General features: G+C 45.8%; 1 protein-coding gene across 2 annotated transcripts in view; it reads left to right on the plus strand.

Moving 5' to 3' along the window:
- ANXA13 (annexin A13) overlaps positions 1-24,975 on the plus strand; it is a 55,289-nt gene that overhangs the window by 12,291 nt on the left and 18,023 nt on the right. For both annotated transcript variants that reach the window (XM_070477049.1, XM_070477048.1), the window contains 3 exons: positions 11,165-11,282; positions 19,176-19,270; positions 23,001-23,171. In XM_070477049.1, the coding sequence (XP_070333150.1) occupies positions 11,165-11,282; positions 19,176-19,270; positions 23,001-23,171 (384 nt within the window). The remainder of the gene's footprint in view (positions 1-11,164; positions 11,283-19,175; positions 19,271-23,000; positions 23,172-24,975) is intronic.

The following is a 24,975-nucleotide window of genomic DNA, read 5'->3' on the forward strand; positions in this document are numbered from 1 at the left end:
TTTGCTAGCTCCTGGACTGGGAAACTGTGAAAAACATACTATTACCAGACAAAGACCAACTACTCACAAGAATCTAGAGAGAATTTTAAAAGGAACTCCTCTCCCAGTTGGAAATCCAGTGGGTTTTAATACCTTCAGTGTTCCATGTTATCCACTTTGAAAAACCCTTGGTTGACTTTCTAACCTAAGAATCTCTGATAAAACTCTCCCCTTTATCTTTTGCACCCTGGATGAAGTCTAGGATTTCCTACTTATACAAACACTCAGTGTATATATCTTTAAAGCTTTCTCATTCATTGAAATGTCAGTTGGAAATTTCTTGATTTTCATGAGACCAGTGGTTTTCATCCATGGTTGCACATTAGAATTATCTGGAGAATTTTTAAAATATCTATACCTAGTAAATCTGCATGCATGCTCAGTCACTTAGTACTGTCTGACTCTTTGCAACCCCATGGACTGCAACCTGCAAGGCTCATCTGTCCATGGGATTATCCAGGCAACGATACTGGAGTGGATTGCCATTTCCTTCTCTAGGGGATCTTCCCGATCCAGAGACCAAACCCACGTCTCCTATGCATTCGTGGGCAGATTCTTTACCACTGAGCCACCTGGGAAGCCACGTATATCTTAATGATTCAGATTTAACAGGACTCAGTCATTTGTGTGTTCACATGCTGGCTATTGCAAAATTGCACAGTCAGTTTCAGCTAGGGTGACCACCTATTCTGGTTCACCTGGACTGTCCCAGAGTTAGCACTAAAAACCCAGGATTTCCCAGGAAACCCTCCATCTTGGGCAGTCAAATGGTTATTCGCCTCAGTGCCAGCTCACCACTGGCAGAAAATCCTCATTTCTTTCCAGGAGAGTCAGGACAGTTTCAGAAAGATGAGGCTTCAGTAGATTTCCTGAAGTAGATCCACTCTCCTCTGTTGCCCATAGAACCAACGGTGGGCAACCAGGTGTTTAAAACACAAAGGGACACGAGGCCCCATGCTGTCAATTTCTAAGCTCCTCTGGCCCTCTGCAGATGCAGGCAGGACAGAGGAATCCGTCCATCCCAGCACCCGCCCTCTGCTTCCCGTGCCTCCCACGGACAGGCCCCTGGCTAGTAAGACAAACCCGCAGTCGTTTTTGCATAGCTTCTGTCAGGCGGGGAGAAGTGACCTTTTACCTGTGAGAATGTTTGACAGTTCATCAGGCTGGTAAGCAGTCACCCCAAGGGGGCAAACATCAGAAACTGGTCCTGCGCTGGCCTCATGCCTTCTCAGTCTTCACAATGCCTCTGCTAAAATTCAGTTCCCTGGCACACTGTGGTCCTCAGACGATGATCCCCATGGCCAGATGTCTTAGGAGCAGGAAAAGGGGTAACTGGAAGACTTGGGATGAGATGGGGAGAGGAGGAAGAGTCCCGAGAGTCTGTTGGAGCAGGTCAGAAAAGTCAGTCCCTCCCTGGCCAACTCTGATCACTGTAATGAAAGCGCTCTCTCCAGTTCTCACATGTTCTCTTTTTTTCCCCAGTTTTATTTTTTTAAAAAACATAATCTTTGCTAGTTATTTATTTATGTCTGTGCCATTGTGGCATGTGGGATCTTAGTTCCCCAATTAGAAACTGAACCTGTGCCCCCTGCAGTGGAAGCACAGAGTCTTAATCACAGGACCCCCAGGGAAGTCCCGCCAGCTCTATTGAAATAAACTGATGTATAACATTATGTAAGTTTAATACACGTGTTGACTTGATACACTTACATATTGCAAAATGATTACCAGCATAGCATTAGCTAACACCTGCAGCATGGCATGTAGTTACCATTTCTTTTTCGTGGTGAGGACATTTAAGATACTTTCTTGGCAGCTTTCAAGTATATAATACAGTATTATTTAACTATAACCATTATGCTGTACATTAGGTCCCCAGAACTTATTCATCTTACAACTGCGAGTTTGTATGCTTTAGCTAACCTCTTTCCTTTTCCCCTGGCCCCTTGTAACCACCATTCTAGTGTTTGTTCCTATCAGCTTTTTTAGATTCCACATATAATTGATATCGTATAGTATTTGTCTTTCTCTGACTTATTTCACTTAGTATAATGCCCTCAAGATCCATCTAGGTTGTTGCAAATAACAGGATTTCCTTCTTTCTCATGGCTGCATAATATTCCACTATATATATTTGACATAATATCTCAAGTTCGTTTGTCTATTTATCCAGCTAGCTATCTGCCACATCTTCTTTATCTATTCATCCATTGACAGACACATGAAAAGTGAAAGTGTTAGTTGTTCAGTAATGTCCAACTCTTTGCAGTTCTATGGATTGTAGCCTGCCAGGTTCCTCTGTCCATGGAATTCTCCAGGCAAGAATACTGGAGTTGGTTGCCATTTCCTTCTTCATGGGATCTTCCCAACCCAGGGATTGAACCCAAGTCTCCTGCATTGCAGGGAGATTCTTTACCATCTGAGCCACCAGGGAAGCCCCATAAGGTTGTTTTTAAATCCCGGCTATGGTGAATGATATTCACATTGTCATTGTGAACACCATTTGTCTTATTTTATCTTCCTGAGATTCTGCTGGGTACAGTAGGTTTGGGTCCCGCTTTACAGAAAAGAAGCTGAAAATTACAATTTCATTTGACTCAGAAGGAATATTGGGAGCAGAGTTTGACAATAACATCTGCCCTGCACACACACTTTGCCCTGGGAGAGGTTTTCCCTTTTGCCTTGCAAATAGTGATAACTGGCCTTTATTTTTCATTTCACTTCCTATTGACTCATCATCAGGAACATTTATTGACCCCATGGCCATGCACATGGTCCTCAGCTTCCTTGGTCAGCAGACCAGTCACAGGTTTCCATTTTAAAAAATTAGCATTTTAAGAGTTGAAATGAGCTTTTCTACCATTAAATTTTTTTTTAAGAAACAATTTTGACAGGGACAAAAAATTGGTTGATGAGAAGTCAACAGTAACGTTTCTGGATCCAGACTGTGTAGGTTTGAATTCCATCACTTACCAACTGTGTGACCTCAGGCAATTAATTTACCTCTCTGTGCTCCGGTTTCCTCATCCGCAAAACAGGAGGTAACAATACTTACTTCATAGGGTTGTTGTGAAGACTGAGTGAGTACATGTAAATTGTCTGGACCTGTGCCGGGCAAGTAGTAAGTGTGTTATATTCAGCTGTCATTCTCAATTTGAAGTATTTCTCCCATAAATTCTCTTAAACTCTCAGCGCCTGCTACTACTTAGCTACAAGTACAAAATGGTTTCTGGACAAAATTATGTAATGAGCTATTTTAAAGCTGGCATACAAGGCACCATGTCAGGGGCTTGTTCAACACAGCAGGAATCAGGTCAAGATAGAAGGAAGTGCTAAAAATAGCCCTGAGCCCTTACCACATGCTGAGTATCCTGCTAAGCACTTTTGACCCATATCCTTATAACAACCCACAAGAGAGAGATACTATTATTACCATCTTGAAGATGGGAAAACAAAGACTTAGAAAGGATAAGGAGAGAACCAGCATCACACCAGCTTCAAAGGCAGATATCTTGAAGCGGGGTGGGGGTGGGGCAGTTACCTATGTGATCAGAAAGAAGTTTCTGACCCAAAGTGAACCTCAGTTGCCCCAACTCTATACAAGGCAAGTTTAGCCCAAATGGCCAACATTCACTCAAGGTACCATAAACCAGCATGGCAATGGTCTTGCTAATGCTGAGGAGAGTGCAGGCGTGTCTGAGGGTCTCCCCAGCCCAGCCTTCATTTTGCTCCTGTTTAATAAGCCCAGGCCATTGCTTAGCTCTAATCCCATGCCGTGTTACTAGTCTTCCCCATCCCCTCCTGGTTCCACATCAGCTCACACAGCAGGCCTCTTCAGATGAGTGAGTGAGCCCTCTGCCCTCTGCTCCCCAGCTGTACCTCGGAGACTTCCTGTCTCAGAGTCTGGATACCAAGCAACCACTTTTAAATATTTACCCAGCAGACCGCAGACAGTGAAGTCTTCTGGAGACCAGTGCTGGAAAGAGCAAACAATCCAAGTGCCACTCCCATTACATTTTGATAATATTTCAGAGTTTACAAATGACCCTTACATCCTTCTGTCACTTGGCACCCCACCTCCTACGTGCCACCATCCGTGTGCTGACTGTAACCTGGCATGGTGCGACTGCATCCTGAACACGACCACAGCTAAAGTGCACACTACGGTGAGCTGGTGCGGCTCCGCTGTGAAGATGAGACAACGAAGCCTCGGACAGATGGGTCAGCTTGCTTGCAGGCCTACAACCAGCAAGAGGCAAAGTGTAACTGAACACAGTGGGACTGACTCCCAAGTTCACATTTTGTCTTTATGTCACATTCAGATCCTGCTTGTTCTGCAGCAGCGCAGTCACAGGTCACAGTAAGCACGCATGCACACAGACCCAGGAAGCACCATGCTATCGTTTCTCGCAGGACTGTCCCTTTTTTTCCATTTCCACCCTTCCCCTTCCCCTCTTTTTGCGCTTGCCTAACTCCTATTTGTGCTGAAGAGCCAGCACAAATGTCAGCTTCTCCATATATATTCCTCTTTCTCCTCTCAGCTGTTTGCAGGCAAAGTGCTTACCATATCATAACGCAATGGTCATTGATCTATTTCTGTGTCTATTTCCCTGAGGACAGGGACTACAGTTAATAGGCCCATTGAGTCTCCCTCACCTGGGGTAGTGCTTGCCACCTAATAGATCTTCAGCGCTTGTTTGTTGAAGAAAGAGGAGGGAAGAAAAATAGGAAGAGGAAGGAGAAAAGGGAAGAAAGAAAAGGAAAAAGAGAAGGGAGGCGAGAAAGCAGGTGAAAGGGGAGGAACTGCTAGAGGATAGTCTAATTTGCCTACAGTGCATTGCTTTTGAATGAATTCACATGTCTCTCACGAGACAGTGTATTCTTATTTTCCAGTCTGGATGTTAACCAAATAGAAGATCAGGTCACCTAAGCAGGTTACACCTACTGATGAGTGGGACTGTATTTAAATATGAGTGTACTCGGGCTGGGTAACCTATCTGGAAAATCTTAGTTATGATATAATGCATAGAGCAACCAATTTGCAAACCATATCCCTTGTTTTAACACGCTCCATCACCAGAGTTTGCTGGGAGCTGGAGGAAGATTTTGTAAAATATTCCCTTTTGATCATAAGAGTTAAGCCTTGTTTGAACTGCACAGGGTCAGAAGCCTTTGGGTGTCTGTTCCTCCCCTGCATCCTTCTTGCTGGGGGTATTGAAACTCAATAGAAATATCAAAACTCGATAAAGATGTCAAAACTCAATAGAGAGCTATCTTTCCTCCTAGGCAATCACTGTGCTAAACCTGAGTCAATTCGGAGTGATGTTTTCAACAATCTTTCTGCCCAGGTGGCACTGCTTCCTAGGCTCCTAGAATCGATTTACTTTCTTTGCATCTTTCCTCCAGAAAAATGGATCCTTGGTCTCCCTGTTTGAGATGCAAGGACATGAAAACACAGAAAAGTGACATGTAGACAAGAGAGGAAAAAACAAAAATCTCCCAGAGGAATCACATACCAGGCAGTGCTCTCTGTAGTGTTAGAAGTATTTGCTTCATTCTGAGCCTGGACTGAGCAGTGCGATGGTTGGCTCTGCGCCAGCCTTGTATCTCAATGGGACCCTCACACTAGTGGGTGCGAACTGTCATGCTGGCCAGAATGTGGTTGTGGTGTCAGCCCAGATCACCTGGACTCCACACAGCCTGAATTTTTAACCACTTTACCGCCCCCAGTGAAATGCATGCTTAGAACTCTGGAGCCACACTGCAGGTGATGAGTGAAAAACTGATCCTTAGAGAGCCATTTACAAGGTGAAAACCCCTCACCAGGAAAGGTTTAGAATATTCTAGAAAGGTCACGGCTGATCTGCCTTCAACAAATATTTTTTACATTTATTGAACACATGCCCTCTGCTAGGCTTCCTTTCAGATGCTTTGTGTGAATGACTTTATTTGAACTCTCACAGGAGACCTACGAGGTAGGTGATATTATCTGCATTTTGCCATGAGGAAACCACAGCACAGAGAGTTTCCCAAACTTGCCCAAGTTCACAGAGGAAATAAGCAGTCCCCATGGGATTCAAATCCCGTCTGACTAGAAAGCTGTGTTCTTAAAGTTGACTATTATATCCCTGTATATGTGTGCTAAGTCATTTCAGTCGTGTCCAACTCTTTGCAACCCCATGGAATGCAGCCCACCAGGCTCCTCTGTCCATGCGGTTCTCCAGGCAAGAATACTGGAGTGGGTTGTCATGCCCTCCTCCAGGGGATCTTCCCAGCCCAGGGGTCAACCTGTGTCTCCTGTATTGCAGGGGGATCTTTTTACCACTGCGCAACCAGGGAAGCCCATTAACACATCCTCAGTGTCTACCTATTATAAACATCATGTCTTCTGGGGCATTGCAAGATAGATAATAGATGGATGGACGAATAGATATCTAGATAATAGATAGATGATAGATGGATGAATAAATAGATAATAGAATCTCATAGTTTCAAGTTTAGAAAATACGTGTATACTTTCCGAATTTGCCAAGTCAAAATACACAGAAGTGAAAGTCTAATTGTCACTACAAGACAAAAAATAAAAGAGTTTGCCCAAAGAGGCAGAGACAGGACTAACATGTCTGTGGCTTGTCTAATTATCTGGCACTGGAAATGTTATCTCAAGTAAGTCTCTGATCTCAGAAGGCAGACACTGCCCCCATTTTACAGATGAGGAAATAGTGGCTTAGAGTTTAATTGGCTCAAGTTCACATGGCTGTAGAAGGGCAGGACCACATTCAAACTTGAATCTATGTGGCCTTAAACCCAGACTCTGTAATCTTTTTTATTAACATCTAGCATCATGTCTTTTTTATGTGTTTCCTGAGTGTCAGTGCAAATGCTATTTAAAAAAACAAAACAAAAAAGGAATGTTGCCCCAGCTCTTTGACGCCTTGTCGTAGAAAGCGGGTAGAATAACCATGTGTTTGCCTCAGCCCTCACGAACGCAACCTTTCGTCCCCATCCTGGGGTCTCCTGCATTGCCCTTTCGTGTCTGGTTCGCATTCCTGCAGACCTGCTTTGTATTGGAAGTTCTGCTCAGTGGCCTCAGGTTTCAAAACAAAATCTTCTGATAAGCAAATCGGCCCAAGATCCCAGAGTCAGCTGCCCGGCCCATTAACAATGAACCATAGAGGACGAATGTCTGCTCCCTTTGCATTCGGAGAAGCTGTTACCCGGCTCATCGGAACAAGCCAAGGACGGCCCTTGCATCAACACTGGCCATGGCTGATGAATGCAGCCATTGTAGACACAGTCCCAGCCATGCCGAGGGGAAGATTCCTTTCAAACAGACTGTTTTCTTTTTCTCTTTTTCTTTTTAAAATCACATCACACAATGCCTTCCCTCTGACATCGAATATCCTGCTGTTAGAGTCTGCCTGCCAATGCAGGAGACGTGGGTTCCATCCCCGGGTTGGGAAGATCTCCTGGAGAAGGAAATGGCAACCCACTCCAGTATTCTTGCCTGGAGAATCCCATGGACAGAGGAGACTGGCAGGCTACAGTTGGACATGACTGAGCGACTAAACAACTAGGAATAAGATGGAATTCTCTTCTGATAAGGAAAGATAACCAAGACGGCTAAGAGTCTTTACGAGAAGGGGGCAATTCCTTTATCCTGCCCTGCTGAGAGTTGAGACTTACACACTGTATTAGCTGTAAAGGTAACAATGAAGTCTCAACATCATCTTTACTCCTGACGTGTGGCTCAGCCCTTTCCCAATGCACACCCTCCACCAGCCCCCTTTCCCCCCACCATGGTCCCCCCCACCTTGGCCAGGCTCAATATTATTTTGGCCTAAAGGACACTTATTTTTACTTTTCCAGCCTTGGATAAACAAACTGCGCCTGTTCTGAGGTTTCTTTTCACATCCCTCCGCTCTTACAACTTATGGAACCGTCTTACTAAAACAGAAACCAAATGGCATTCCATAGCTGACTTCCAGACAGTCCTGGTTAAAGTCCAGTTCCGCAGTTACCTGGCCAGAGGATCTTGAACAAGTCTTCTCATGGCTTCTGCAAGCCCTGGCAGCATCTTTGTGCCAATGAGGGAAAAAGTCTCCGCCTGGGGGAGAAGAAGCCGGCCAGCACAGAGCCGGGCAAGCGTAAACCCACCTGGACCCCTCCCCACCCTCCCCATCCCTCAGCCAGGACCCTCAGGCATAACCAGAACCATTCACAGAGCCCCCATCTCTGTTTTAACTTGTCAGTTGGGAAGTGGGATAGATAATAAGAGTTCCACTGAATTCTTGCACGGATGAAGCTAAAGTGACCTACAGAACTGTTTATGAATCAGCCTGTTACTAGGAGATTTCTGCTGCTCTGGTTCAATTCCACCTCACTTCCTGAGCCACCCATAATACTCCTGATGAAAAGCAGAGACACAATTTACTTCTTTGAGATTGCTCCTTCCCACACTCCCACACAGAGAACCAGCCCTTTCAGAATGTGATCAAAGAGCGGGGTGAGCTTGGTCAGTGCACAGCCTGGGCAGCTGCAGGGTACCACACTTACAAAGGCCCTGCTCTTGGTTTAATGCTTTGATGGCCCTTGAAATTCTCAATCACTTTTGCACAAAGAGTCCTACATTTTCATTTTGCACTGAGCTCCATAAATTATATTTCTGGTCCTGCCAACAAGCCTTCCTAAGTCCCAGATAGTTTTCTTACAGCTGACAAAAGACTGGGAAAAGAAAATGGGACACACCATCCCTCCGCTGAATGTGAAGGTACCAGTCATAATTAGATGTGAGGCAGGATGGTGCAGGGCTTCCTAGGTGGCTCAGCAGTAAAGGATCTGTCTGCGATGCAGGAGACACAGGAGATGCCGTGGGTTTGATCCCTGGGTTGGGAAGATCCCCTGGAGGAGGGCATGGCAACCCACTCTGGTATTCTTGCTGGGAAAATTCCATGGACAGAGGAGCCTGAAAGGCTACAGTCTATAGGGTTGCACAGAGTTGAACACAACTGAAGTGACTGAGCACGCACACACAGAGGATGGTGCAGGAGACACAGGAGCATGGGCTTTAGGAGACAAAGTGAGCTGGTGCATCCTGCATCCTGCAACGCCATAGACAGATGCTCTGCCCTGCGTGAACCCAGGCTTCCCCATCTGTAAATCAGATGACTAACGCCTACTCTTCCCCACGATGAAAGGTCTGTCAGTGAAGGAGTCGTCTAGCATGTGGCAGGTGCTCAACAAATATGAGTCCCGCTCCAGCTTGTTTCAGGAATAGATACTTTAAGGTGGGCCAGGTGGGACTTCCCTAGAGGTCCAGGGGTTAAGACATGGTGCTTCTACTGCAGGGGGCATGGGTTTGATTTCTGGTTGCGGAACTAAGATCCCTCATGTCACACAGGGTCGCCAAAAAATAGCTGGGGGGGTGGGGTGGGGGGGATGGGCTATACATTACATTCCAAAAGGCAATGGGGTGATAGGGGGTCCTGATATCCCTTTGGCTCTAAAATTATATGATTCTCCATTAACCAAAACCTAAAAGTCAGCCCTCCTCCGGTACTTAGTTATATTCTCAATCTCTCTCTCCATATTTCCACTCTTATTGCCTCTGCTTTGCTTTAGACTGAACCCATGCCTCCTTCCTGGAGTGGACAACATGGCCACCAACACGCCCTATACTGACGCTCAGTCAGCTTAGCAAACCCAGCAGGGAGAGACATCTCTCTCCCAAAATCTATCTATCAGAGCAGGAAAAATTCTCATTGATCCTGCTTGGATTACATCCCCACTCCGGAACCAGTCGCTACTGCCTGAGTGACGGGTTGCGTGTCCTCCCAAGCGCAGGGCAACGGGGCTCCAGCTTGGTGACTGACAGCCCCAGTGAGACCGCACGGACTAGGCGAGGGGAAGGCCTCAAAGGACACAGGGCTGCCAGGCAGATGGACCCAACGCCTCCTCTGTGCTTCAGGCGGTTTACTGCTCATCCCCAATAGGCAACGGCAGAAATGAAGGGAGGGAGCGGAGCATCGGGGAGTGTAGACAGTAACACTTGAGCCAACTTCCTGGAAGGAGGGCAAATAAGTGACACTTTTCATTAAAGAAGGTCTCTGAGGAGAGACAAAGAGCTGAGAAAAGCCAGGGTGTGTTCAAAGCTCCCCGATGCATAACTGCAATTAACCTCACGTCTTTAAATTTTTAATAGCGGTGCACTGATTTTTTATGCTTACCTTCTGTTTAAGCAAGCCACACTGGCTTTCCACTTCAGTGCTAACAGAAAGTTTCTTTCTGGAAAATAACTTTAAGCAAAACAAACTAGGTAAATTGATAGAAAAATAACAAGCAAATAATAAAGATGTAGGCCTAGATAGCTACAGGCTGCCATCTGAGGGGTCGCACAGAGTCGGACACAACTGAAGTGACTTAGCAGCAGCAGCAGCAGATAGCTGTGGACATTTTGTGGGTATACTATGCCAATGATTAAAATATGGGAAACATTAGATTAGTATACACACAGAACTTTCTCTTCCCAAGGATCAGTAAAGACCAATACCTCTGTTTTGTTCCATAGGGTTATCTCTGACAAATTAAATAGTATGTCTCTCATTGTGTGAATGGTAAAGCTTTAGCCCAGCTTGCAAAATGGATCTGTAATAAGATCCTAGAATCCTCAGTTTCTGGCAGGCAGCAACTATTCCCTAGACAGGCTGTGTCTCAAGGCAAAGGGGAAAAACCAGCATTCCAAGACACTAGCCCACTGTATTACTCTCTGTTTCAGAGACAGACGCACAGAGGAGGAGTCGATGAGAAAATCGCTCTTCCCAGAGCTGACCGGGCTGATTATCCCTGAGAACAGAGGGGCCCATTCTCTGTGGGCATCCTAGTCCAGCTGGCTCCAGGAGGTACCAGCCATCTCTCTGCGGCCAGAGCTTCCCCAGCTGATTTCCACATGTACCCACGTGTACAGAGGCAGCTGTTCCCTCATCTGGGTGTCTGCTTGGTCTTCCTTTTAGCTGCCAATTTCAGCCAGAGATCATTTTTAATGCCCAAAGAGTCAGACACAACTTAATGACTCAACAACAACAACAACAAATTGTCCACTCACCTTTGCAATTATTTTTTCTTCTAGGCCAAAGGGAAGAGTCATCATGGCTTGGGTGCCGGTCGAGATAACAAAGCAAAAAGTCATCAGCGTTTTGATGCTGATCAAGATGCCAAAAGGCTGAACAAAGCCTGCAAAGGAATGGGTATGAAAGATATTTTGTTTTCTCATTCACTCCTGAAGCTGATTAAACTTGATCTCACATCTGACTTTCCCACGATCTCAGGAAGATGACCTCCCATTTAGCTTGTATTAATGTCTCCCAAGCTGAGCTGATTGCTTAAAGTTTCCCTTTATAAAAGCTCTCAAAGTTATCAGATCCTTTTACATTTCAGGATTCAACATAATAGCTGGAGATTGAAAATTATGGCATTTAATTTGAACTTGAGGTGGGGAAACTTCATGAGAAGTGTAGTTTCTACAGTCCTAATGTCATCTAAACCCTCTGATGTCTTTCATGGGAGGTGGTGGGAAGTCAGGGCTGATAAGAACTGAACTAGGGACCTGAAGCTTCATCTGGAAGCAGTAGATGTAGACCTAAAGCTTTGGGCAAGGTCAAGAGTCAAGGGGCCACACCGGAGCAGCTGTTTACATCCAGGCCTAAGTGCGATGCTGAGAATGGGAGACTAAGCAGGAGACTGGGCTTCCCTGTTGGCCCAGTGGTAAAGAATCGGCCTGCCAACGGAGGAGACGCAGGTTCGATTCCTGGATCAGGAAGATTCCCCTGGAGGAGAGACTGGGAACCCACTCTGGTATTCTTGCCTGGGAAATCCCATGGACAGAGGAGCCTGGTGGGCTACCGTCCACCGTGTGGCAAAAGAGTCGGACATGACTTCGCAACTAAATAGCAACAACAAGCAAGAGATCAGGAGAAAGGTAAACCCAGGAACAAAGTGGGATGAGGGAAAGAGCGTCTAGTGCTGGGCCATGAAAGGAGGCTCTGGAACCCAAGCAAGTCACTGAGGTTGAGCCTGTTGATCAAGGGTTCCTGGAGAAAAAGGAAGCAACAGCAATAGCTTGGGAGAAAAAAGAGGGGCAAGGTTGATGAATTTCCTCAATTTTCTTTCTTACACCTATTGGGAAACTTTTAATATTCTAGGCATTGAGCCAAGCACTTTATATATAAGCTCTCATTAAGTTATTCTCACAGAAGTCCATTTTTCAGATGAGGGGAAAGGCCATGACAAGTTAAGTAACATACCCAAAGACACAACACCAGTAGCGGTGAGCCCTGAGACTGAACCAGGTTCTGTCATTGCCTCCAAGTGCCAACAATTTAGAGACACCACAGCTAAGCCACCTCGGCTACACAGCAGTGTGGGTGGGGTCAGGCCTGAGAAGACACAGCTGGTAGAAGCCGTTAGAATCCAAAAGCTGCTTTATTAAATGTTTCTTTTCCTTATTGTGATATAATCCCTATATCATAAAATCCACCCTTTTGCAGTATACAGTTTAATGGGGTTTCATACATTCACAGGGTTTTGTAATCATCACCTCTAATTTCAGAACATTTTCATCAACCAAAAGAAACCCCACGTGTATTCATAGCCGCTCCCACTCCACCTTCAGGTCCAGGCAATCACTGGTCCACTTTCTCTCTCTATGGATTTGCTTATTCTGGGCATTTCATGCACCTGACATTACAGTGAGTCCCCTACATATAAACAAATCCCATTCCAAGAGTGCATTCATAAGTCCAATTTATTCCTAAGTCCAATAAAGTTAGCCTAGGCACCCAACTAATACAATCGCCTATACAGTACTGTACTGTAAGACATTTATAATACTTTTCACACACATAATACATAAAAACACACAAAAAAAGAAAAACATTTTAATCTTACAGTACTTTGAAAAGTACAGTAGTACAGTACAAGAGCCAGCATACAAGGACTGGGGCATCAAGTGAAGAGGATAGAAGAGATGCTGACTGGAGGAGGGAGATGAGGTGGGAGACAGTAGAGTTGAAGCATCATCAGCAGTAGGAGATGGAGGGCAGGCTGCGATTTCACTCACACCTGGCATCGATAGAATGCACATTTGCATCTTGGAAAGTTCGACACTTGAAGGTTCATCTGTAGGGGACTCACTGTATACAGTATGCGGCCTGTTGTGTCTGGCTTCTTTCTCTTGGCATAATGTTTTATGAAGACAAGTGCTAGATTTTACTTAGAGGTAAATTAGTGGAGATTTACTTTCCTAGGAATGGGTATTGTGGTAGAAGATGGCCATTTAAACTTTCTGTGTGACTCCAGGGGAAAGACCTGGGATCCACAGTGGAAGTTCTAGGAAAACATCTTTTGCTTCTGTAGAAGGAACTGTCCAACTATAGCATAGTCCACCTTGCCCAAGAAACGCTGAAGTCTCAAAGACCTGGGGTTGGAGACAATGTGGCAGGAAGAAGTAGAAGGGATTCTACATAGTAAGTATTGTTGAATAAATCAGAGGTGGGAGGGCTGGAAATGAAGGATGACAACCAGGTTGTTCGGTTTGGGGGCATCAGAGGCAAGCTCAGCAGAGAGGAGCTGGTCCGTGCTCACATCCTGGCTGACTGATCTTCTGTTTGGACAACAGCTGTTGGGAGGCATGCTTGCCTGCGAGTGTCAGGATGTTTATAGTTCTGAGGGTCTGAGCCAGCCTCCAGGTGTTTCCCTGCTGCCTTCTGAGTGAGGGCCTGACATCTGGATGTGGGCTGGAGACAGGGGCTGAAGTGGGTGTGGGATGAGTCAGCTGTGGTTTATGATAAATCCCTGAGTTCTTAGCTACCACGCGAATTTACTTTGCCAAGCACAGATGCAGCGCCTACTGAGCATCAACGTCACACTGGATTCTCCTCCTCCCTCCACTTGGGTGTGGCCACTCTTGTGCTGGTGACTATTGGAGAGTCCCTTCTACATGCCAAGTGCTAAACTGGGTACCACCATGCAGACATCATCTTCTGTAACCTCCCGACAACCCTGTAAAGTTGTACTGTAATGACTTAACAGATGAGAATGCCAAGGCTCAGAGGTTAAATACTTGTCCAAAGTCAAAAAGTTATGAAATGAGGATGGGGTGATTGGACCTAGAGCCATCTTGAAAAGCTATCATTTGGATAAAGGTCTAGAATTCCAACCTCTGTTAGAGTAAGTCCAAGCAAAATTGTATCATTGGCAAAACTCATCTGTAAGACCAAGTACTTATCTTATTGCTATACCAGCCCTGCCAGGGCTGGACTTAAATTTCTAAGGCCAAGCTGTCCAATAGCCATCATGGTGAGACATACGGGTCATTTTTAATCTTTGAGAAGCCAGATTTTAAAATCCAAGTGAAATTAATTTTAACAATATATTTTAGTTAACTCAATACTGTATTGAAAATATCATTTCAACTGATAGCCAATTTCAAAGTTATTCATGAGATACCTGACATCCCGTTTTTCACATTAAGTCATCAAAGGACTCTATATTCTACAGTTACAGAACATTTCAACTTGGACCAGCCACACTTTGCATCTTCAATAGCCACATGTATCTACCATATTGCATAGTGAGAGGTTAGAGGCCCTAGGCATCAGAAAGGTTATGTGGGCTCCCACTCATTTACCCACCTATGAAAGTCAAAATAATAAGAATGCGATATTACTCAACCATAAAAAAGCATGAAATTGGACCATCTGTAGAGACATGGATTGACTAGAGTGTGTCATACAGAATGAAGCAAGCCAGAAAGAGAAAAACAAATATTGTATATTAACACATATATGTGGATTCTAGGAAAATGCTATAGGTGAACTTATTTGCCAAGCAGAAATAGAGATACAGACAAAGAGAACAAACATATGGACCCCAAGCAGGGAAGGGGTGGTGGAATGGACTGGGAGATTGAGATTGACTTAGATCCACTGCAGTATAATGCAGATAGCTAATGAGAACCCACAGCATAGCTCAGGGAAGTCTACTCAGGACTCTGTGGCGAGCTAAATGGGAAGGAAATCCAAGGGAGAGGGGGTATGTGTATAAGTATGGCTGCTTCACTTTGATACAGAACAAGAAACTAATACAACATTGTAAAACAACATTGTACTCCAATTTAAAATAAAAAAGAATGCTATACCATAAAATAACAATTGATTTTTCCAAGTATCGCTAAACTGGCAGATTTCCTTTTCACATCTTTGGTGCTTATGCTTCCCCGGCTCCTAAGTACCTTGGACCCTTGGTCTGGGTCTTGGTTAACCCAAACCCTTGACACTGACCCTCCGTTAGGCCTTCCTCTCAGGGCTCTGTGAGCCCCCGTCCCAGCAGGTCCCTCCTGTAGACAATGCCTTAATCTGATAGTGCACAGACCCCAACATTCATTATCCTCTCAGAAATGCAATAGGAGGTTTCCCATTTCTCCTTCCAAAAACTACAGAAACGGGTCTTAGAGGGAGAAGGTGCCACGGAGCTGTTGGAGGGTGGCTGTGGCTGGCCTTGGGGCCTTCTGAGAAGCGGTCACTCATCAGGGAGGGTAACAGGGAGATTGCTTCAAACCCGGCAGAGACTCAGCTCCCCACCATCCTGCTGAAACTCGGCTCCGTGTCTTCCCAGAAAAGTGCTGGGAAAGCCAAAGCCCTCCGAGGCTGACGGTCACCGGGCTCTGACCTCGACTGTGTAATTACTGTGTCCTATGCACAGTTAAGGCTGAGGTTCCTTCCTTCCTCATTAAAAAAAAAAAGTCTTTCCCAGAATTGCTCGGGACCGGCCCTGGTGCCTCAAACCATTGTAAATGTTTACAGGAAATTGTTCCCTTGCACGGACTGCTTGTGTGATACACATACTGTGAAATACAAGATGAGGTCACCCTTCAGTAAACCGCTTCTTGGTCCGGCAGTGGAAACAGTTCCCCAGATAAACCTGATGCCCGGACTCAAAGAGCTTGAGGGATCAAGTCATTTCCACCCACCTCCAGGCTCCCCTCCCAACCTCCAGGCTGCTGCTGGGCCAGCCCCAGACTGCTCTGCTCTCCTTCTAAGAAGTATTGCAGGAAGGAAAGTCTTAAAAGCCTTGCTTTTAAAATATTAACTCAATTGTCCTGAATTATGCAGATATAGGTTGACCGAAGCTTCGGAGCAGAGGATTTCCTGTTGGTCCCTGCTACGCCCAGGCTTCCCCGGGGGGCTGAGGGGTAAAGAATCTGCCGACCAATGCAGGAGATACAGGAGACTCTGGTTCGATCCCCAGGTCAGAAAGATTCTCTGGAGAAGGAAATGGCAACCCACTCCAGTATGCTTGCCTGGAGAATTCCATGGACAGAGGAACCTGGCAGGTTACAGACCATAGGGTCGAAAAGAGTCCAACACAAGCACACACACACGCGTCACATCACCCGCTACGTACAGAGGGCCTGAGTAGGGCACACAGCTTCACACCCATGCAGAGACCAGCTCCGTCAAAATGCAGTGCAAACGCCCCCGGGCATTTAAACACTCCTTCACTCAGCAAGTCAGGTCTGATGAACACTGCAAGTCTTCTATGTGGAGATTGCAATGAGCAGGGCCCCCTGTTCCCATGGAACTTGCAGTGAGGGATGGCAGAGACGGGATGGAGGAGGAGGAAGGGCAATAGGACAGACCAGGGAGGAGAGTCCATCTCTTCCCAGGAGACTCCAGCGAGTTAGGAGCAGGAGTGCAGGTGAGGAGCGCAAAGCTAACAGAAGGCCTTGCAGGCAGAGGGAAGAGTCCAGGCTAGATCCAGGTTCTGGATCTAAAATGGTTTGAAGCAGAAAGGTGAGCAGGTTGATCTGCTCAGCAGAAAGGCCACTTAGGACAGTGAATTCTAACCAGGAAAAATGAGGGTAAGGCAGGATCCCCGTGGAGCAGCCCATGTGGAAAAAAAAAGGAAGGGGTTGGGTTCAGAGAATTTTTTATGAGAAAAAATAATCCCTTCTGAGGTGAGATTTCCAGCACTCAGAGGTTAAAAAGACATCATGTCGCAGAGGAAGTAACTGCATACAGATTCTGGAGGCGAGGCTGCAGGAGGAAATGAGGGGGGACAGCAGAAATAGCTTTGGGAGTGAGTCGGAATGAGGCAGGCAGCAAACGCTATTTTTGCAAGTGAGCTCATCCTAAAATTTTCAGCGTCTCCAGCTGGAATCAAAGAGCTAGACCTTCCTGGAATTGTAAGGGTGGAACTAGTCCTTGAGACTACACAAACGGTCCCCAGACATGGAGCTGTGGCTGTCCCTAGGAGCAGCACACAGCCCTCCAACCGCTGGGTCAGCGCAGTCTTTCTAAGTCCAAGCACTGACTTTCCAAATAGAGAGATGAGGGCTGGTGCCAGAGTCAAACACTTCAAGTCCTTGCCAGCACATGCTATTCACAGATAGCAGGCATGAGAGGAGGGCTAGGAACAGGCAGGAACGCTCCAGAATCTGATAATTTGTCATGTGGTTTAAGGGTGGAGCCCAGGACTTGAACCCGAGTCTGAAGAAATTGAATTCAGGGTTTGTTGATCAAATAGTCTTTTTCATTCCCATATTTGCAACCCCTGGGACATCTTTCCTACTCTGTGTGTGCACGCGTGCTAAGTTGCTTCAGTAATGTCCAACTCTTTGCCATCCTATGGCCATAGCCCACCAGACTCCTCTGTCCATGAGATTCTCCAGGCAAGAATATTGGAGTGGGCTGCCATTCCCTCCACCAGGGGATCTGCCCCACCCAGGGATCAAACCCGCATCTCTTACATCTCCTGCATTGACAGGAGAGTTCTTTACTACTAGAGCCACCTAGGAAGGCCTTTCCCATCCTGCGTCCAGGTTCTAAAAAGGATACACTGCCCTTCTTCCTTAGTCATTATTGTTTTGGTATTGATCACAAATCCGCTTGCAATGCGGGAGACCTGCGTTCGATCCCTGGGTTGGGAAGATCCCTTGGAGAAAGGAAAGGCTACCCACTCCAGTATTCTGGCCTGGAGAATTCCATGAACTGTATAGTCAGTCCATGGGTGGCAAAGAGTTGGACACAACTGAGCAACTTTCACTTTCACCTATGATGAACAAGGATTACTTTGAGCACCAGGGGAAAAGTGTGGTTCAGATGAGTCTAAGGGGTAACTACCCCCTCAAGCTACCAATTAGGACTTTTCTCTGAAATTAACAAGTTTATGAATGGGTTTGATATTGTAGCAATTTGGGCCTTTTGTCTTAACCTCTTCCACTTCATTTTAAGCACCTGGAGGCCAAGGAACATACCATATTTGTTTTTACAGTGTTTTGGGGGGGTCTTTTTTGAGGTATAAGTCACACACCATACAATTCAACCATTTAAAGTGTTCAGTTGTTTTTAATGTATTCAGTTTTTTTTAATGTGTTGATGTATGAAACCATCACCATGGTCAATTTAGAACATTTTCATCACCTTAAAAAGAAACTTCCTACACTTGAGCTATCACCACTCTGCCCACCCCACCTCCAGCCACTGTTCTACTTTCTGTCTTAATATACATTCCCCTATGCTGGACTTCCATATGAATGGAATCATAATACTTCATCTTCTGTGTTTGGTTTCTTTCACTCACCATGACGTGCTTAATGCCCATTCATATCATCAAATGTATCAGTACTCTATTCCTTTTTCTGGCCAAGTAATATTCCACTAAATGAATATGGCACGGTTCATTTACCCATTATCCACTGATGGACATTGAAGTGGTTTGCACCTTTTGACCACTATGAATGATGCTGTCGTGAACATTTGAATGCAAGTTTTGTGGGGACATAAGTTTTCATTTCTCCTCCATTTATGTTGAGGAGTGAAATTAAGGGATAAACTATATTTGTTCCTCTTTCTGCTACAATGCCTAGTACTGTGCTTTATGCAATGTGAGACTTCAGTGGATACTTGTTACATGAATAAATAGAACACAGTTATCAGCACAAGATATTAAAGTCAAAGGATCCATCTAGGTTCTACCAAAGTCTGCGACCTGTATCTACCCTGGCTTCTCTAGCTGGACTAGATAAACTTCCGTATTGTTTCCTGCTCATTGTGGTTTTGTTTCTTTCTCCTGCACTTTAGGAACCGATGAAGCCGCCATCATTGAAATCTTATCAAGCAGGACATCGAACGAGAGGCAACAAATAAAACAAAAGTACAAGGCAGCATACGGCAAGGTGATGCCAAGGGTCTTCAGCCATGTGCACATGGCCTTGGTCTTAACTGTCTCTTCTGCTTCCTTTGTGTTCCCAAGACAGTGAGGGATACCTTTAAAGCTTTATCTAGTTAGCCCAGGAGAAACAAAATAAGACAACTATTTAGAGCTTTAATTGACTTCAGAAAAACTGAAATGGCCTTGTCAAGAGCCTGTAAAATCAATATTAACTCATTGCTTTTTCAATTGACTTCTTTTTAAATTAATCCCTCAGTCATTTTCCCCCCATTCTTTTGGACTAATTCCACACATTAATTTATAGATAGGCCAGCAATTTGAAAATCAGCTTTCACGGGAGGGTCTTTATATAAGAATTCTTCATTTATTCAGGTGTCTTTGAGAATGATATATTCTTCATAAATGACCATTACAAAAACTAAAAAACCAAAAAGCAAAAACACTCTCTGTTTCATTAAACAGCAACACCTTTTCCTTTCTTTACATTTCTTTCATTCTTATTGTTGAAAGTGTTATGTATAGAAATCTTTAAGAATATATTATCCTTTCTACAGTATTTTCTTCATTAATACATCATTAACACAATTTAACATTTTCTTGATGTCGTTAGAACGATAGTTTACAAAATAAATATTAATTATGCTGCATTCTAATTCCAAATTTAGAAAATCTTTACAGTGTCCATAATTATATGTATAATTAGATACAGAGATAGAAATGGACTTTCTTACTTATTTGTCACTGGGCGGGCAACCATCTCTCCGGGCTTGGTCTCCTCACAAATGCAATGATAAATTTGCCTCCCATCTCAGGTTGCTGGGCGAATCAGGTAGGGTAATGCTGGCACCTTCCAGCAAAGGGAAGCCCTGATAGGGATAGCTGTTTCCATCTTACAGAGAGTAAAGTGGAGCTCATCTATTTAAATGACTGATGCAAAACCACACACTTAGTAAGAAACAGAACCAGGGCTCGAGTCAGTCTTCCATCTCCAGGGCCAGCTATCACGTCTGGAGAACCCCTTGTCATAAGAGGAGGAGCAGTTTATTTCTACGTTAAGTGGTCCAGATAGCTGTGCGTTTGTCGTTTCTCCTGCTTCTCTCCGCACGATGAGGCTTGTCAATGCCGTTCATTGATGCCACTGGTGAAGACAAGTGAAGCTTCAGTTTAGCTGCTTTGAATTTAATTGAATGACATTGAACTTTCATCCTTGTCAGCATGCCTGACTGTAGCAGCTCCTCAAGCACTGCGTCTACTTCTATCCTGCCAATGTGGAAAGTCAGACACAGGCTTCTCAAGCTTTGGTGTAAAATCAGAGTGTGTGTGTGTGCTAAATCATGTCTGACTCTTTGCAACCCAACAGACTGTAGCCCATGAGGCTCCTCTGTCCATGGGATTTTTTATCAAGAACACTGGAGTGGGTTGCCATTTCCTCCTCCAGAGGATCTTCCTGACCCAAAGACTGAACCTGTGTCGAATGTGTCTCCTGCATTGGCAGGAGTATTCTTGATCACTGTGCCACTTAGGAAGCAGTAAAATAAAAGTAAACTAGTTCAAAGTCAGAACCTCAGGCTCTGTTAAAGTGGGCACACTATAGCACAAAATCTGCAATACCTACATCCGCCAATCATTTTTTTTTTTTACTTTCTAATTAGCTATGTATCAGATGGCTGAGACTACCAAAGAGGTAACTGAGAATCATATCACTAGAAGACATCTCTTGTCATTGTTGTGGTTCAGTTGCTCAGTCATGCCCAACTGTTTTGCAACCCTATGGACTGTAGTCTGCCAGGCTCCTCTGTTCATGTGGCTTCTCCAGGCAAGAATACTGGATAGGGTTGCCATTTCCTCCTCCAGGGCATCTTCCTGACCCAGGGATTGAACCAGCATCTCCTGCATCAGTAGGCAGATTCTTTACCACTGAGCCACCAGGGAAGCCCTGGAAGACATTAGAGACAAACAAATCTAAATCCCCAGGTCAACTGAGCTCCAAAGAGAAGAAGCATCCCACGGTGACACAGCTAGTTAGCAGGAAACCAGGGTTAGAGCCAAGGTATCCTGCGCTGGCTCCTATGTCCAAATAGAATGTAAACACACAGGGGTTTGTTTTCATGCTTGTGGCTTCTAAGAGCAAGCAGCTGGAATCTCTCTTCTCTGCAGTTCTACATAATGCCCATCTGACTTGAAAAACGATTTCCAGTCTTCGGTTGAATCCACACCAGAGCACTGGCCAGAGGCCTGTCTTCACAAGGTCAGGGTTAGATGCAGCAACTGCCATGGGATGAAGCTAGTGATATTAGCATCACAACCCACTTTTGAGGCAGCAGATCCCGGGGCCTTGGATAAAAATCTTCTGGGTTTTTCTCCCAGATCTGGAACTCAAAAGTTCATTTGAGGAATAGTTGATTTGCTTTCTCTCTGAAAGTTTCATCAACATAGAATAATAATAATCACTTACTGAACGTCAAAAATGTGCCAGGCACTGTGTTCAGTGTCTACAAGGACTGTCTCATTTAATTCTCCCAACAACCCTAGGAAGTGAGTCTTACTATTCTCCCCATTCTTCAAAGAAGGAAACCGAGAGATGATGAAATTAGGCGCATTTTCGAGGTCACAGAATTCCATGGCTGTGTTGTTAGCCATCACGCCTGGAGCTGAGTAGTCAGACTGACTTTGAGTTGTAACTTGGTCTATCGGCTTCCAGTCTGACCCACACGGAGCTGTCTCTCTGCATGAAAGTCCTGCTTTAAGTTCCTTCATTTCAGTTGGGACAACTCTAGCTGGACTGAATGTCCATTCTTGACCCTTTCCTCATTAAGCCATCTAGTCAGAGGGAGGCAGGCAGGAGCAGGCAGTCTACTCGTGATTAGGGAGGCTTGCCAAAAACAGGATGCCAGGGAAAATTTCATGAACTTCCCTTTCCCAACCTGAATTCTTTCCCACATGTGTCCCTTTCAGGATTTAACAGAACACCAAAGTGGCTCTACATGGAGTTTGCCCAGGACAGTCTCCCTTTATTCCTGTTGTTCCCCCGTGACAACAGGGGACAACTATTAGTAGAGCCCCCCTTCACTCTCAGGGCTTCCCTGGCGGCTCAGCTGGTGAAGAACCCATCTGTCAATGCAGGAGACACAAGAGATACAGTTTCGATCGCTGGGTCTGGAAGATTCCCTGCAGAAGGAAATGGCAACCTACTCTAGTATTCTTGCCTGGAAAATTCCATGGATAGAGGGGCCTGGTGGGCACAGTCCATGGGGTCACAAAGAGTTGGACACAACTGAGCACTCATGTGCTTTCCCTCTCAAAAGCACCCCCATCTGGCCAATGAATGATCTAGTCTCCTGGAGAGGACAACTGTGTTAGTCCTCTCTATCCAAGTGTTTGCAGACGAGTCCTTTATCTTACTGAGGTTCAGTCCATGGGGATAAAGCAATAAATACCTCTCTTCTTAGGGCTGTCTTGATCAATGAGAAGACTCTCTGAACCCTAAAGTGTTCTGCAAATGCTTGCTGTCATTGTGACTCATCTTCAGTGTCCCCAGCAGATGGATGGGCAGTAGGGTGATCACTGTCCTCCAGAGAAGGTTGCCCACCCCTGTAGAGCTCCTGTCTAGCGCGTGCCCTGGGCATCCACGGCAGGTGTCCAGTCGCCCCTGGGGTCGTGCTGAGCGGAAAGCAGACACCTGTCCTTCTGACCTCAGGCCATTCTCAGTCAGGATTCCCACCGTCTTCCCACAGGACCTGGAGGAGGTGCTCAAGAGTGAGCTGAGTGGAAACTTTGAGAAGACAGCCTTGGCCCTTCTGGATCGCCCCGAGGAGTATGCTGCCCGGCAGCTGCAGAAGGCCATGAAGGGCATGGGCACAGACGAGGCAGTGCTCATCGAGGTCCTATGCACGAGAACCAATAAGGTGAGTCCCAGCCGAGCCCCCAGGGAACATCCACGTGCCCGTCAGAGAGGGTTACAGCAGCCAGAAGGGAAAGTGCTCCTAGCCATCCCCTCCTCTGGCGAGCAAATGTCTGGGCAAGCAATGGGCTCACTTGGTTCACACTGGAGAGACGCCTCTTCCAATCTTCTGATGATCAGTTTTGGTGTTACTGCCCCTGCCTTGACAGGATAGAGCCTTACAGAAGAGCTGTGTCAATCATGTTTTATTTTTCTAAAGAGATGCATGGTTTCATATGTGGGATACGAGTCCTACTTTACCTGCCCAGACTGACTTTGCAGGTCTCCTAGCACCAATACTGCAATTAGCAATCCAAGTGTGGACACAGGGAGCAAAGGAACGAGGCAGGGGGGTGTGAATGCCAAGGGGATCCCAGGGAACACCTGGGGCTGCCACCACCTCCCCAGAGGTTTCCATGTCCTTCTATCAGCAGCCCTCTCCCCTCGTCCCTTGGGTACATGCCATCATCTCAGGAGCTAAAAAGGACATTTGTGAAGGCCCATTCATCTTTGTTTCCAGAACCCAGAGGGGCCGTGTGCGTGTGTGTTAGTTGCTCAGTCATGTCCAAGTCTTTGCGACCCCATGGACTGTGGCCCGCCAGGCTCCTCTGCCCATGGAATTATCCAGGCAAGAATACTGGAGTGGGTTGCCATTCCCTTCTCCAAGGGATCTTCCTGATCCAGTGATCAAATCCAGCTCTCCTGCATTGCAGGCAGATTCTTTACCATCTGAGCCACCAGGGAAGTCCAGGGACCATGGATTCATCAAGACTAAAAAGGGTCCCCAGGTCCTTCTTTGGGCCTCTTCTTCTGCAACATCTTCCTCCCTCTTCTGCAGCATCCATCATGTAGAGTGGGAGGTCCAGCAAGGAAAGTGCCAAGAAAACCCAACAGTTCTGATTCCTCCAGGCAGAAACAGAAGCAGCGCCTGGAGCAGACGGCAAGGAAAACCACCCCAGCACTCTGATGCTACTGGGCTGTTAATGCTTAGGCCCCAAATGTCGATGATCCAGGCTCGTTCCTTCTGCTCAGCCTGTGCTGTCCAGCCCGTTACTCAAATCACCGCCGGGGTCCAGGCTACAGGAGCAAACCCCTTTCCTGAACATCCCTGGACTCCTCTTCTTCCCATAGATAATAAAACCCCTCTATTTGGAGTTAGGATGGTGATTTAGAGGAGCATTAGCACAGGCAGATGGCATTGCTTCTGTCCAATAACCACACAACTCTCCTTACTCAGTATCCCCATCCTTTCCAGAAGCACCAAAGTGCCAGTGACCAGACAGCCAGTATCTGGGCAGCCTCCCTGGCCAGAAGGTTAATTTGGTCATTCTTTTTCTAATCACATTTTTTCCCATGTGGTTCACCCTCGACCTAGTTTCCTTGGGGTCCTGGTCTCAAACAATGAGCAAGGCTTTTTTTCCCCAATGAAATAGATCTGACAGTAAAAAGGAGAAAAGCACGGAGAACGCAGGCGACAGGTTCAGGCAGATCCTGGTAGTGGGTTGGAAGGAGGAGAAAGGGGACGGGGCTGCAGAGTCTCGGGTGTTCAGCCCCCACCTCCTCCTACCTCCTTCCCGCCCACCACAGCAACACCGCCTGGCTCCTCATCTTCCATCAGCCCCACTCCCTTCTCCCCATTGCTGCCTCACAACTTTCACTTTATTTATTTATTTATTTTTATCAGTTGGAGGCTAATTACTTTACAATATTATAGCGGTTTTTGTCATACATTGACATGAATCAGCCACGGAGTTACATGTGTTCCCCAT

Source organism: Odocoileus virginianus, chromosome 15 (assembly GCF_023699985.2).
Source record: "Odocoileus virginianus isolate 20LAN1187 ecotype Illinois chromosome 15, Ovbor_1.2, whole genome shotgun sequence".
In the NCBI taxonomy this organism is placed as follows: domain Eukaryota; kingdom Metazoa; phylum Chordata; class Mammalia; order Artiodactyla; family Cervidae; genus Odocoileus; species Odocoileus virginianus.